This window comes from Dioscorea cayenensis, chromosome 5 (genome assembly GCF_009730915.1).
Source record: "Dioscorea cayenensis subsp. rotundata cultivar TDr96_F1 chromosome 5, TDr96_F1_v2_PseudoChromosome.rev07_lg8_w22 25.fasta, whole genome shotgun sequence".
Taxonomy (NCBI): Eukaryota; Viridiplantae; Streptophyta; class Magnoliopsida; order Dioscoreales; family Dioscoreaceae; genus Dioscorea; species Dioscorea cayenensis.
The window spans coordinates 21,034,239-21,048,451 of record NC_052475.1 but is presented as its reverse complement, the minus strand read 5'-3'; the positions used below and the strand labels follow the sequence as shown (position 1 = coordinate 21,048,451).

Below are 14,213 nucleotides of genomic sequence, written 5' to 3'. Positions count from 1 at the left end.
CCAAAAGAGGGATGTGACCCGCATACTTGTCCCTTGTCCAATATGGTGAAATGCATAAGCTAATTCTTTCAAAGTGTGCTCTGGATGTTCTTTTCTAATAGATTGAGTTTCTTGTAATATCTAGATGTTTACACACACACGGTCATCTTAAAAGTGGCTTGTTGCCAATTAGTTAGCTGATTGACGTCTTATGTATCCTAAGAAGGTCAGTGGCGCCTCATTTATGAGGTTCAATGTTAATATAACTTAGTATTAGCCTGAACTGGTTCTAGTACATGGTATATTTCTACAGAAAACATGGAATCTTCAAACATAGATATTTTTCTTTCTGGCAGGCTGATTTGAACTTCAGAATCTGGATGGGGTGGGTGTGTCGGCTGTTACTGTTGGTATGCTGGTGATAACTAAATCATCACAACATGTGCTTCTGTTAGAGTGCACATGCATTTATGTGCCGAACTATCTTGCTGTTACCTTTATTTTGTTGCACATGCTTTGCTTGTGTAACCCTGCTGCTTTGATCTCTGGCCGGATTAGTCTGTTCTATGTCAAAAAGACCCAAAACTACATGCATAAGTCCTTTATATTATTGACTTTATATACATCAAACGATTCTCTGCTTGTGAGTGAAGCGATATTCATCCCTCACCAGTAGTCACCGATCTGCAAAACCGACTCAGGTCTACCGATGAGGTATGGGCGCCTCGACCCCGTTCTTTTAAATACACTTTCATTGTGTGGGTGCTTACTAATGATTTGCCATTCTGTAATCTTTACATTTAAATGATGTCCAAGAGTGCCTATTTTATATCTTAGTGCTAGTTCATTATTGTCCTGTGTGATGCCAGCATGCTCATCCGTGGCGCATAGTCTTTTGTGTATCGTGGCACATCTACTTTGCATGATTTGCATCGCTTTAATGGAGAGTTTCTGAGCTGTATGGTAAAGAAACTTTCTAACTTCCTAATTCTCTGCGGGACTGTTTTCAATGTATTTCAGGCTGAAATTTCAAAAGCTTTTAGTTAATTGATTGTTATTTGGAAATTTGGCGTTTCCCAGAAGCTTCCGGGTAAGAAATACTCATTTGGTTATTATTGAACTTATGTTGTTTTCAGTGATTAGTCGTGTGGCAAGCTATACAAGTTAATTATATGTGAACATTTCTTGTACTCTTCACATTTTAAGTAGACATCTTGATACAAACATATAAAAGAAACTCTCAGAGCTATTTGTTAGGGTTGAGCTACTTTTGAAGGGAAACACTATAACTCTAGTATAAATTGATGTATTTCCTTGATGACCTAGTTTACGACATTGTTTTATTTAGAAAATTACAGATGATAATTTTCTTTTTATTTTTAGTGTATTGCAGTGACATCGCATATGTACACAACCATTAATACAATGGAACAGAATCTCAGTAACAAGTACAGGCTGACGGCCACTGGATGCCTTTTCTTCTGCAATATTTTAGTTGCTAACTGTGCTTAAATTAATTGACTTGTAGTTGAAATGATCCTTGTCAAATGTTATAAGAACTCATGCTACCCTCCCCTTTCTCTTTTTTCAGCTTGGTGTTTTTGAAATGTCACAGTCTGGCTTGCGTAAGCTGTCTCCAATCCCAGTGAAATGTTTCTGAGTGAGCATTACACTGATTCTGATGGTCTTAGCAGGACTCTGCTATCACTGTCATAGTGGCAGATGGATCTCGGCATTTGTCATAGAAATTCAGGTAGCTAATGTCTTATTTAGAGATGAGGATTATTTCCTCCTCTTTATGGCTTTCTTTGTTCATGTACACTAGGCTGCTTGTGTCCTTCAACAAAAGAGGTCTAGCTCATTAAATGCCTGTAAATGATCATTGAATATACTAGTTGAAATACTCCGGTTATGAATGGTAACAGTTAATGTTGCAGAACATTGTTTGCACAATTGCACCAAAGATCTATGTCACATATGCTTGTTTATATCTGCTTGTATTTTGATATGTACAAAAATTTTGTAGAATTTATTTAAGAAACTATTTTATAATTTTGTTTAAATGCGTTGTAACTCATTTGTCGCCCTCTATATGCTCATGCATGTTATTAATAGAACCCCTGTTTTTGACTGAAAATCAAACTGTCACCTTAGCATTTGCTTGTGTTTTATTTACTGAGCCTAAATCTAAATGTGTCAGAACTTACACTTAACTCTCTATGCGCCTCCATTTTATTGAAGGAAACCCTGTTTCTGCCTGAAATCAACTTGTATGGGGGCTCACTAGCATTCTTCGGAGCTTTGTAGTTCTATTTTTTATATTTTTATTTTCTTTAACATGATTTTGGCTGAATGAGCAGGCCTTATGTGTCTCCAATTCTGCAGCCACTAGACAAGTTAATGGTGTTCAACATAGTAGAGCAGACATGATAATTTCTGTAAGTGATAATTAATCTGTTGCTTTACAAAGAATTCCATTTGCCTTTATTCGCACTTGTGGGAGGTGTTCTAAGTAAACAGCTTATGGTTCTGTGATACTTGAGCAGTGTTTGTTTTAAGCTGAGTCAGTTGTAGGATCTTGTTTTTCTCTTTTTTCATTTTTTTCAGAGCTAGTCCTTATTTGAATTCATGTTATTAGAAAAATGATGAATGGTAGCTTCTTAGCCTTCCAGCTTAGTTGGGAAAAACTTGCCTAGTGTCACAGTAGAATGTAAGTGAACACATGCACTCACTGGCATTAGTTGATTTGATACTTTGAATTGAACCTGTTTATTTAGCAAATTTCTAGTTGTTTGATTGGGGGGATTAATGTTTGTATGTTGCAACAAATTCTAAACCTAAGTAATCCCTTTGTTGTGATGTGACCTCTCTGGTAGATACCAGTATCCACTTAGTCACCATGCATCATAAATGATCATTAACATATCACAATGTTCAACATGACCAGAGCAACGTTCAGACAAATCCAAAGCGTAACTTTCGTTCGATGGATTGAATTATGTGTAGATGCTAGATTTAATTTTCAACCACCAAGAAGTTTTGTTTGGATTATTATGATTTAAAAACCATTGGCTTTTTGTATTTAATCTCAATGGTGAGCATTCTTGGATACATTATTGTTCAGCTAATAATTGAGTGTTTTGCCTTTTGATTTTGAAGATTCTTATGAAGCAAGCGGGGCTGAAACTCCAAGATCATGTAAGGATATCTGACAATAACTTTGCTTCTTATTTTACTGTGTACCATAGCTTGTGAATGGTTGTTCTCTTGTTGTCTGATAAAGGTATGATTTCATCCCTATGAGATCTTCCTTCACTGAGGACTAAGTCGATTCTCTAGGTGTGATGTTTTAAAGATTTAAATAGACCATCTTATTATCTGGAAATAGAAGAGATCCTCAGATTTCTGTCATAATAATTCAGGCTTTTTGAGGTTACAGTAGAGAATTTAATATTTGCACTGCCTTCAACATTTTGGGTTTCTAGTAGTTATGATGATTTTGAAAATCAATATCAACTCCCCTGCATGGACCTATTGAGAATGTAACCTTAATTGATGGCCAACTATTAATTAATTAAGTCTGTTAAGAGTGTCACATTCTGTAGGAATGTGAATTTCCAAGGCCTATGCAAGGTTGAGTATATGCCCCACCTAACTATCTTTTACTGTTTATCACTTCTGGAAATTGGGGAGAATGTTGAAAAAAAAAAAAAAAGGTCAAGTTAGAAATCCAGTGAAGAGCAATAAGTATGAAGAGGATAGAGGTAGATAAATAGTTATATGCCCTTTCATGTTTAAATTTTCGTTGTACCTGCACCATCTCGTTCCAAATATGGCATGCTTGTATTGAAGGTTTACATTTATTTGACAGGCCATCTATCTGAATGTTGTTAGTGGGTTTAAGTTGACAGAAACAGCTGGGGATGTTGCTATAGCAGCTGCCATTTGCAGCAGGTGCGCATATAAATTTTATACTCTTACTGTTATTTTGCTATGGTTTGGTGGATTGAAATGAGTTTGAATTAGTGTGGATATATATATATATATATATATATATATTTGGAGGTCATATTGGTTGTGTTTAGTGAGGTTGATATTCACCTTCACATAATTACTTATAGAACAACAGCTTATTTCAAGATTCTCAACTATAACCTTATGCCTGAGCTTTCCATCGTTTTGCTGTGTGTGGGGGGTGATGGGTGCATGCAGGGGAAATACTTTGTAATTCGTAATGATCTATATTATAATGCCCTCAAAATTAAAGCTAATGCCTAATACTGTTATCAGTAGGTAGAATATGAAGTACAATCAGGCAACTAATAAAAGTAGCGCTCAACACATGGTGATTCATCTTACATTTTGAATCTCAATCAAGTGTAACCACTTTTCATCTTACGATGATATATGCTATGTGAAATCAAAATCTGTGGTTTGGATTGTGGATCAAAATCTGTGGTTTGGATTGTGTGCTATTCTAGGAAGCCTTGACCTTTTGAGTTGGTGATGTAATTTAGCTTTAAAAAGTTTCTGTTGCAGAGATGTCTTTTACCGCTGCTGTTTTATTTTGACTTTTTAATGAAGCTGTGTCATCTAAATCAAGGGCTTTACATTTTCCATTTTCAGTTTCTTGGAGTTTCCCATTCCAAACAATGTTTCGTTTATCGGAGAAATCGGCTTAGGTGGTGAGCTTCGTGCGGTAAGTGTCCTTGACTCTTGCCTGCTTCAATGATTTATTTTTACCACCTTCTAATACAGTTTGTTGTTCAATATGCATTATCATGATGGGGGACCATTTTCCGTTGGCTACCAGTAACCTTATTTTTCATTCCTTAGTTCTTTAGGGTTTAGATTGCTAATTTTCTTTAGCAGTAATTTTTTTTTAATCTGTGATACATACCATTCAAGTAGCTCTGGTGAAACTACCATATCAGAATTTTTTGGTTGACTGATTGAATCTGCTTGGCTTTTATTATTGCACATATTCAATTGAACAACAAGACTAATTGTTGTATTTATTTACATTTCTTTCCAAAGGTCCCGAGAATAGATAAGAGGGTGATGTCCTTGGCGAAATTGGGGTACAAGAAGTGCATTGTGCCCAAGGCTGTAGAAAAGTTGCTCGCAGATCTCAATTTGGATATCGAAATTGTGGGTTGCAGGAATTTGAAAGAGGTGATAAACACAATATTCCAAGCTAGATGACATAAAACCTCCATTGACTCTAAATTTTGTTCATTGGCTTGCTCTTCAACACTGCAATGCCATTGCAAGAGGTAGGCCCCTCTGACAAATTAGATAGTAGTAATTAAAAAAAACCGGAGTAAAAAAAATTTAAAGGGTCAGAAATACAAGTGACCTTATGAAAGGCCCAATGATCTACTGAAAAGAAAAGACTGTTCTGTGTTTACGCTGGTGTATGTATGTAAGCATGCATAGGGTTTGTTGGTGTTTAAGACAAGGCTTCGGATCCATATGCAGCATAGCTAATGAGTATAATTCTCTTTATCTCGAGTCTTGGTTATCGGTGTATTTATTATCACACTTTTACTGCTAACTGAACTTCTGAGGATTTCATAGGTTATACAAACCTGAAAATGCTGCTTCCCTTTAAAAGTACATATCTATGTTACTTACAAAAAGGTTGATAATGGACTTCAAAATTTATATCTCATTTGCAGAAACATACAAACATTACAATAATAGCCTTTTTATTCAAGGATAGGTTGGTAATAGTAGATAAGAGTATGGCAATTACTTTGTTGGAGTGAACTACAACCAGCCATAAATGTGCAAACTGAGCACAACAACAAAACAACCTTTGAAAAGCTCTCTTCTGCTCTCTCTTGTAATAAACTGGAAAAGTATTAATAATAATATAATATAAAAAAAAGGAAAGAATAATTTTAATGTTTGGTTGTGGCACCAGATATCTGGTTAACCAAACTGCTCTCATCTGCAACTTGGTCATCATGATGTTCTTCAGCAGAACCACTATTAGGCAAGCCATTATAAATTGGTTCCTTTATAGGAGGCAAATACTTAGGCGAGTATACATTCCTAACTGATTCGATGTCTTTGAGGGTTAGAAAGCTTGGCTGGTTTGTCGATGAGAGCAGCCTAGCCCACATCCTGTCTGTTATCACCACATTGTTCCGTGCTTCAGTCACCCGCTGCATGACAATTCAATCAGTTCACTGATTAGTACAGGGTGGTCAGATAATCACAAAATCGATGTGCAAAAAAACATTTCTAACGTGAATCGGTAACTAGCAGTTTCAGGATCCTCGGCACAGAAGAAAATGATTTACTCACGAGTGTAGGTCAAGGTAATCTTTTTACTGCATATTCCAAATTTATACTAACACTTGCAATTCAAATAAAGATTTTGTTCCTAATACAGAGAATTCGGTTACAGTGGGCAAGTAAGCAATATTCTCCCCCTGTAGAGAAGTATTTTCATCATTGACTCAAAAAGCGCTATGAACCATTTTATCTACTCATCTTTGCTTATGATTAAAAGAGCATAGGAAATGACTAAATAGTAAATAGTGAATCAACACGATGATTGAACCCTTGAACCAAGAACTTTAAAACAAAACATACGGATTGACGATGGTACTTACATAGAAGGGTATATAAGCATGCCGGCCATTAACAGGCCCAACAGTAAAGCCAGTGTAGCCTGCCATTGCCCCATGAAGAGCACTGTGAGCCAGCAAAGTGGAGTACACATTGTCTGATGCATTGGCTGGAACAGCACGTATCATGTATGTTGGATCTGCAGCAGATAGATTGCAGCAAATCAAATTCCATAAGCTGAGGCCATATCACTTGCATAAAAAAAATGGAGCTAGGCTGTTGGGACCACTTACCAATATATTTAAGGTTTATCGTCATCTTTCCTTTGCAAGAGAAGTGATCCTACACAATGCAGAACAGATCCATTAAAAAATATGCAGAGTCATTAATAGATTCCTCAATACAGTGCTGCTTCAGTCAAAAATTAGAAGAAAGAACTCTGAAGACAAGGGAATTATGAGTCAGTCAGATCATAGCATCCATCAAGGTAGGAAAGTAATGGAACTTGTAATATTTTTTAAATAATATGAATCTAGAATCTACCTTTATTTTCTGTGACAGCCATAGCCCAACATCTAGAAGTAGTTTATTTCCAGATGCGTCTTCATGGTTCATGGACCGCATACTTTCAGCAATAAGTTCCTGCCCTGCACCTTCTGCAACAACAAGAACCATATGGCCATTCTCTTTAAGGCGCTTCTCGATAAATTCAAAAAGTCCCCCTTTTCCTTCCAAATAAAAGGGTGACTCTGGAATCAAGCAACAGTCCTACAAAATAGAGGAGAAAGGGAAAGCATAAGAAAAGCCATCACCTTGCAAAAATATAAACAAACATTTAGGCTGAAAGATAACCATCAGAACTAAGGCAAATATAAAGGTATAGAAATCAAGACAGAGATGAAGGCAAACAATAAATCACATACCACGTCTCGACTTGCAAGGGTGGCGTACATTGCAATGAAACCTGTATTAGCATATCTTGTTAAATATAAAGCTGTAAGAGTAATGAGAACCAGACAGAAAAAAGAAAAAAAAGAAAAAGTTAAGAAAAACTAACCACTATATCGACCCATCAACTTTACCACCCCAATACCATTCTCAACACTTCCAGCCTCTACATGTGCCGCATTGATTGCCCTTTGAGCCTCTTCAACAGCAGTATCAAAACCAAAGGACTTGTCAATAACCTGATTAAACAAGAAAATAGAAAGCCATCTTGTTAAGAGCAATTCACTTAAAAGAAAATATTACAAAGCATAATGAATACTAAAACTCATGTCAAGAAAAGTACCGCAATGTCATTATCAATTGTCTTTGGGATGCCAACCACAGCAACTTTGAGACCACGCCTTTGAATTTCCTGCAAAATGAATTTCATATTTAATTCACGTGTGACAGCTTAAAACACCATTCTGCGTGAAAAGAAATTCGCACATGATGCCAACTAAAACATTTTATGTGCTTGTTAAGTACGGAAGGCCAGTATTCATCTCTCATTTGTAATCTTACCTCAAAAATAACAGAGGCACCCTTTTGAGTTCCATCTCCTCCAATTATGTATACCTGGATGATATAATATGTGAATAAATTCGGGCTTCTGGATATTTAGTAAAACATATATTTTTGTAATGTTAACAAAGGATGGCAAGCCATTAAATCATAAGATTTTTTACTTACCTGATTAATACCACGGTCTTGAATGCTATCAACAATCTTTGAAGTGTCGTGACCACCTCGAGATGTACTAAGAATGGTGCCACCACGTTTGTGGATATCATTTACGCTCTTAGGTGTCAAGGAAATTGTGTTGCGAGCATAAAAGCCCCTATATCCACCCTATAGATACCAATTCAAAGATTAGTGACTGAGCAGAATGATTGGAGAGCTTAAGTAATTCAAGATCATTACAATACAACTAGCATCTTTCCTTGAATAGCATCAAGGATGGAAGTTAGTCTGCAGTTGTGCCACAATTCTATGAAGTTCCACAGGCATTTATATCTATATTTACATCATGCTAACTATTTGCAAGTACAGCTGCATGGGCTGTCACTTTAAAAGGCTTTAGATTGAGTTTACTAAACTTATGCATTAGATAATTTTACACTTAGGGGCCATTTGGTGCCTTGATGGTCCCTTCCTCATCATATCCCAGAATGAATACATCAAAGTTACAAAAGACCACCCACAGAAAAAGTCCTAGAAACTCAGTATTCTTTAATAAGGGCAAGTCCACTGTAGTGTTATTGGTGAAGACAACCAGTAGTGTAAGAAGTACATACAGTGCCAAAACCAGACACTGGAAAATCATAGTAGTTTTAACTTTTAAAAACCAAAATTCAGTCATTAGCAGTTTGATCAGGCAACCATAACCTATTATAGTCTTATCTCAAAAGTTCCTCCCAAGTTAGGGGAAAGTATGGATTATCTATATGAATAACAAACATCATACAACCCAAACCATGCAGTGAGGATACTTCCTATATCCTGTATCCTATTTCCAAAAATCTTGGCCAAATACCAAAGCCATCAAATAGTGCGTGACACATGCAGAGTAGAACAAGTTGTGATAAACAGAATAATGGAATGCTAACACACTAAAACACTCATGGGACCATTGCAACTGAGTCAGGCAATAACAAACAAAAACTGTCAAGGAAAAAAGAACACACCTCTATCCCAAGTATCTTGGTTACACCATACATATGGGCCAAGCCACAGACAATTTCCCTAATTACTGTGTTAAGCCCTGGGCACAAACCTCCACATGTTACAATGCACGCGTGTACCTCATCTGACTCAAAGTACACCTGCGAAAAATTCAACAGGCAAACAAGAAAACAACAATTAAACTTCAAGCAGCCTCAGTTTGCCTATCCTAGATACAAGTCAAAAAAAGCCAGCTTTCTCTGTCCTACCTTCTGGCGTGGCCCAGCTCTCCGGAAATGGGTTCCTCTAGGACTACCCTTATGAACCACAATCTGCAAAGCACCAAAAGGCCATAACAGTCAGCCAGTGTGTAAGATAAAGGCTTTTTGAGTGAATAGAAAACTGACCTTCTGAGCAACCGTATCATCTGTATTAACAAAGTACTGTCTGTAAAACAAAACCATTTATCAGGGGCCTCAAAGTATTAACTCCTCCATTAAATTGGGAATTCACAAAATTTATTTATTATTCAATAATAATATAAGAACAGAGTGTAAGCATACATACTTGACAACGGAATAGGCCGGATTATCTTGCAGTGGGTTAGGATAATTCTGCCATGAGACAAATACCAAACATAACCAAATGCTCAAACAAAATACAAGAAATTTGAAGAACTAAGAAAATGATCACCAAATACTAATTAATGAAAATTACCATCATAATTAATAACTGATAAATAATAATTTAAAAAAAGAAAAAAAAAACACCAAACCACAGGAAACAAAAAGCTCCAGGACAACCTCAAACCAATAAGTAGAAAATCCAAACTTTCTCAACAAAAAAAAGAAGAAGAAGAAGAAGAAATAACCATATCATTCTCTTTTGATGAGGATGATCATCACAATCAATAACCACTCAAATAATAAAAACAATAAGATCAATGAACCCAAAAATCAAACCAAGAAAACCCACATCCAAACAATAAACAGAGACACCACGTCATCCACCAGCCAACAAATACGCCAGTGACCAAAAAAAGCAACAACGAACAAAGCCAAGCCGACCATCAATCAAGAACAAGAACAACAAAGAAACCAAAAAAAAACTCACAGGAGCATCAGGGATATAATCAGTCAAATGAGGCACATCCTCAAGCACATAACCAGCATCACCATGTACGATCTTCCGTTGGTTAAGCTTCAAATCAAGCGCCATCGGCCGATCAGACCTAGATATGGCACCGTTTCCGTTCTTCGCCGGAGCAGAGACGGAGGACAGCGAGCTGCGCAGATCAAAGATGCTAGGCGGATTAGAAATGGATCCCATCGTAGCAGAAGAAGAAGAAGAAGAAGCAAAGCAGAGAATAAGGTTTCTTTGGAGGATTCCTTTTCAAAGACGCCATATTTATAGTCGAAGAAGAGCTCCTCGCCGAGGGTTTGACGAAGAAGAAGAAGAAGAAGAAGAAGACGGAGAGAAAGAAAGCGATGGAAAGCGCAGCGGGAGAAGAGGGAGTCTGGAAGGCGCCATTTTAGAAAGGGGCTTGGTCTTGCGTTTATTTACGGTATTGCCACTGTGTCCAGATTCTTGCAAAAGGAGGCACCGTTTGGGTACTGTTTTTTATTATATATATATATATATATAAATGGTCTGTTAGCACGTGCGATGTTATTGGGTGCTTTTTTGTGGTTAAGACCCTGGAAGTTTATTATTTCTTAATTGGACCTTTATTGTTTGAATTTTTCTTTTCTTGCATGTAAAGGAATTTTTTTTTATTTTTTATTTGGGTACCGTTTAATTATATATATATATATATAGAGAGAGAGAGAGAGAGAGAGAGGACCATTTATCTATAGACGTCTATAGATAAAAAATCTATAGATGTCAATTATTAGCTATTGGATCTCGATACAACGGCTAACATTGATGAATAGTAGATATTATACTAATATATAACCGTTAAATCATGATCTAATGGCTGATAATTAGATATCTATAGATTTTTTTTTTATCTACGTCTATAGAAGATGTATTATCATGTATATATATATATATATATATAAATGGTATGTTAGCACTTGCGATAAAATTGGGTGCTTTTTATGGTTAAGACCCTCTAAATTTAGTATTTCTTAATTGAACTTTTATTGTTTGATTTTTTTTTCTTTTCTTGCATGGAAAGGAATTAGTGAAGAATTTTGTTTATTTATTTATTTTAATTTTGAAAAAAAAAAGTTAATTTAGTTTCTGAATTTCATGGAAGAAATATGTTTATTTTTATGTAAATGATCAAATATGCCTATTTTATATATGGCAATTTTGATCTTTAGTTATAAATATGGTGATTTTTATTGTTATCGGTAGTGATGTGAGATTATATACCTAAAATAAATTTTATTAATTTTAAATTAAGTGGAAACATGCAAATTATAGAATACGACATTAAATGTTATACTTTTAGCATTTATAAAAATATTAAATCAAATAATTATGTTTTTTATTTATAGAATACGACATTAGTTGTTTTTCTATTGTAACATAAATAATAATAATAATAATAAAGAAAAAAACTGTTGTTATATATAGACAGTTGAATGTTTGCCCTTCTAAGTCAAAGATGGAGGATTATTACATAATTAAAATATAGTTAGTTAATTCAAAATTTTGAAATATAAATAGTTTTAATTTATTTTTTAAATTTTGAGACCTTTAATCATCTTATATATCATAATAGAAATAACTTAATATTCACTCTGTTAAGTTTTATATTTAATTATTTCTAAAATATCCGGCAGTTAAAATAATAAAGAAATATAAGAGAACTTTTGTAAATACGGAAATTTTAAGGGGGATATTGTTAAAAAAAAAAGAACCTCAATTTAATATTAAATATTAGGGACCTTTTGTACGGGTTGATGAATAACTTAGTTGATTAGTTTGTTCCAAAAGTACAATGGATTATCAAAATTCAACCTTTTAAAAGTAAATATTAGATAATTTCTCAAGTAGCCTTTAAAATTTTATACATTATAATAATGTGATAAGTGGGTGGGTGTATGCAAAGAGAGCAATGAACTTGTTTGGTTATTGTAAAGAGGAAGTGGGTGGGATTCCTAATTAACTTAAAAAGTTTTATTGTGAACTAGTGATTGGTGTAGTTTTTTATTTTTATTTTACTTTTTAAAAATGGTCAAAGGTTTTCATAATTTATGAAATGTTTTTTAGGGTTTTTTCTTAATTCAATAATTGAACTAGGTTTTTTTTTCTTGGAGTTCAAGACCAAAATGATAATAAAAACTTACTTCTTCTTTTTATTGAAGCCTGGTTATTGTTAGATAATAAGTTAACATATTATATATATGTGATTCACAGTTTAAGCTAATAAAATGAGTCGAATCAGTCAATGACCATTTGGTCTATTGGCATCGGGTCTCTTGCGTAGGGTGTTCGTCTCGAGTGTCGAGCGTGGCTCCCCGAGTTCGATCCCCATCTCGTGCAAAGTGAAAGCATGGTTCGGTGGTGAGCGCGGCTCCCCCATGTGTTCGTCGCTGCCCGTGACTGTCGCTTTTCTCAAAAAAATGAGTCGAATCAGTTTGTATATTCAAATCTATATTTTTTTAATCAATTGATGTGATATTATTTTCCTTTAATAATTATCATGTTATGTATGTATAATTTTAAAAAAAAATAAATATGAATAAGCCATGAATTCTCAACTACTAAGTTAAGAGAAATTAACCTTAGCCTTTAGATTTGAGAAGGAAATAAAATACCTTTCATATTACAGAAGTAGTGTATCTATAAATATTAAATCTTCATTAAAGTTATATATATATATATATATATATATATATATGATTATAATTAGGTAACAAACACTTCTATTTAAAGAGAAATCAAGAATATGTAAAAATGTGAAGTTAATACTAGCCTTTAGAATTTAACCTTAGATTTTCTCCAAAACAAATACTCTATACAAAGCATCCGATCCCAAAAAAGGTAAGAGGCCGTTTGCAATTATATAACTATACAACCTGCCACTATAAATGATAAAATGTATATACCCAAACATTTAAAAAAACAAAAACCAGATAAGTAATTATGATTTATATAAAGGGTATATGTGAAAAAAAAAGTCAGAGAGGTAGCCAAGCTTTACTGAAAAATTGGAAGTCTGTTTGGAAAACGTTTTGAAGGTTTGGCCGACAAATTGGAATCTAGAAAACCAAACTAACAAAAAACAAAAAAAAATGACAAAAAAATAATGGAGGGTATTTTGGTAAATAAGTGTTGAAAATGGTGGTATTTAGCATAGTGGGGAACATGATGTGTTGATGGATTAGCCACCACCACCAAACCCTGTAATCCAACGGTCCAAATCCCACGGAACCAAGGCAATGGTATTGGAGAAACCTCCCAAAGTTTTTGACAAGAAAACAGTAGACAAAAAAGGGAATAAATTTAATTTGATAAAATAAATTAGTAAATAAAAAGATTCCATTGTTCTAGAAAATAAAAAAAAAGTAAAAAAATAAAAAAAATTGCTTTCTAGAAATTTTGTTTTCATTTTGTGGAAAATTTTATTGTGTTTTTATTTTCATGAGTGCATTGTCATGCATATATTCTGACAAAACTATTTTTTTAATATAAAATAAAAGAATAAAAAGAGACTCGATTGTTCTAGAAAAGAGTGGAAAATTTTCTTCTGTTTTATTTCAAAAGTGTAATATTTTAATAAAATATAACTAAAAAAATGGCTTAAACCAAAAAAAAAAAATTTAATTGAGAAGGTTTTATTATTATTTTTTTATTTTAAAAAGTTAAAGTTCTATTAGACAACTCCATAATATTCACGTGTTCTCAATAAAATTAAACTAAAAACAATTTTTAAAAATTCACCATTTTCTATATATGGAAAAAAAACAAATTAAAAAGTAAATATTAATGGAGAGTAAATACAATTAACTACTTTTATGAGGGCATATATGAAAAAATTTCCCTTC

General features: G+C 34.1%; 2 protein-coding genes across 4 annotated transcripts in view; one reads left to right on the top strand and one right to left on the bottom strand.

Annotated features, from left to right (window-relative positions):
• LOC120261036 (DNA repair protein RadA) overlaps window positions 1–5,584 on the top strand; it is a 94,626-nt gene extending 89,042 nt beyond the window's left edge. Inside the window, exons 11-15 of the mRNA XM_039268698.1 lie at window positions 2,340–2,417; window positions 3,139–3,177; window positions 3,851–3,933; window positions 4,606–4,678; window positions 5,017–5,584. Coding sequence (XP_039124632.1) covers window positions 2,340–2,417; window positions 3,139–3,177; window positions 3,851–3,933; window positions 4,606–4,678; window positions 5,017–5,184 — 441 coding nt within the window. The 3' untranslated portion in view covers window positions 5,185–5,584. The remainder of the gene's footprint in view (window positions 1–2,339; window positions 2,418–3,138; window positions 3,178–3,850; window positions 3,934–4,605; window positions 4,679–5,016) is intronic.
• Window positions 5,585–5,673: 89 nt separating this feature from the next.
• Window positions 5,674–10,764, bottom strand: LOC120261037 (ATP-dependent 6-phosphofructokinase 6-like). 3 transcript variants are annotated; one of them, XM_039268700.1, is made up of 15 exons: window positions 10,599–10,764; window positions 10,324–10,495; window positions 9,778–9,824; window positions 9,618–9,657; window positions 9,480–9,542; window positions 9,234–9,371; window positions 8,239–8,397; window positions 8,071–8,124; window positions 7,853–7,921; window positions 7,619–7,748; window positions 7,485–7,525; window positions 7,105–7,329; window positions 6,855–6,903; window positions 6,606–6,760; window positions 5,674–6,152 (listed from the first exon to the last, which is right to left on the bottom strand). In XM_039268700.1, exons 1-15 carry the CDS (start codon window positions 10,613–10,615, stop codon window positions 5,886–5,888), a joined length of 1,626 nt encoding a protein of 541 aa, XP_039124634.1. In that variant the 5' UTR covers window positions 10,616–10,764; the 3' UTR covers window positions 5,674–5,885. The 3 variants fall into 3 exon arrangements, with proteins under 3 accessions (XP_039124634.1, XP_039124635.1, XP_039124633.1); XM_039268701.1 differs by having other exon boundaries at window positions 10,324–10,499; window positions 10,603–10,764; XM_039268699.1 differs by having other exon boundaries at window positions 10,324–10,763.
• Between the last annotated feature and the right edge of the window lie 3,449 nt (window positions 10,765–14,213).

What these genes read in the sequence shown, in the direction of transcription:
- LOC120261037 (XM_039268699.1), bottom strand. Translation starts at nt 10,539, where the DNA reads ATGGGATCCATTTCTAATCCGCCTAGCATCTTTGATCTGCGCAGCTCG. An exon ending in GTTGATGGGTCGATATAGTG is followed by an intron (nt 7,526 to 7,618) that starts GTTAGTTTTTCT and finishes ATGCTAATACAG; the next exon opens with GTTTCATTGCAATGTACGCC. An exon ending in CCCTTGCAAGTCGAGACGTG is followed by an intron (nt 7,330 to 7,484) that starts GTATGTGATTTA and finishes TCTATTTTGTAG; the next exon opens with GACTGTTGCTTGATTCCAGA.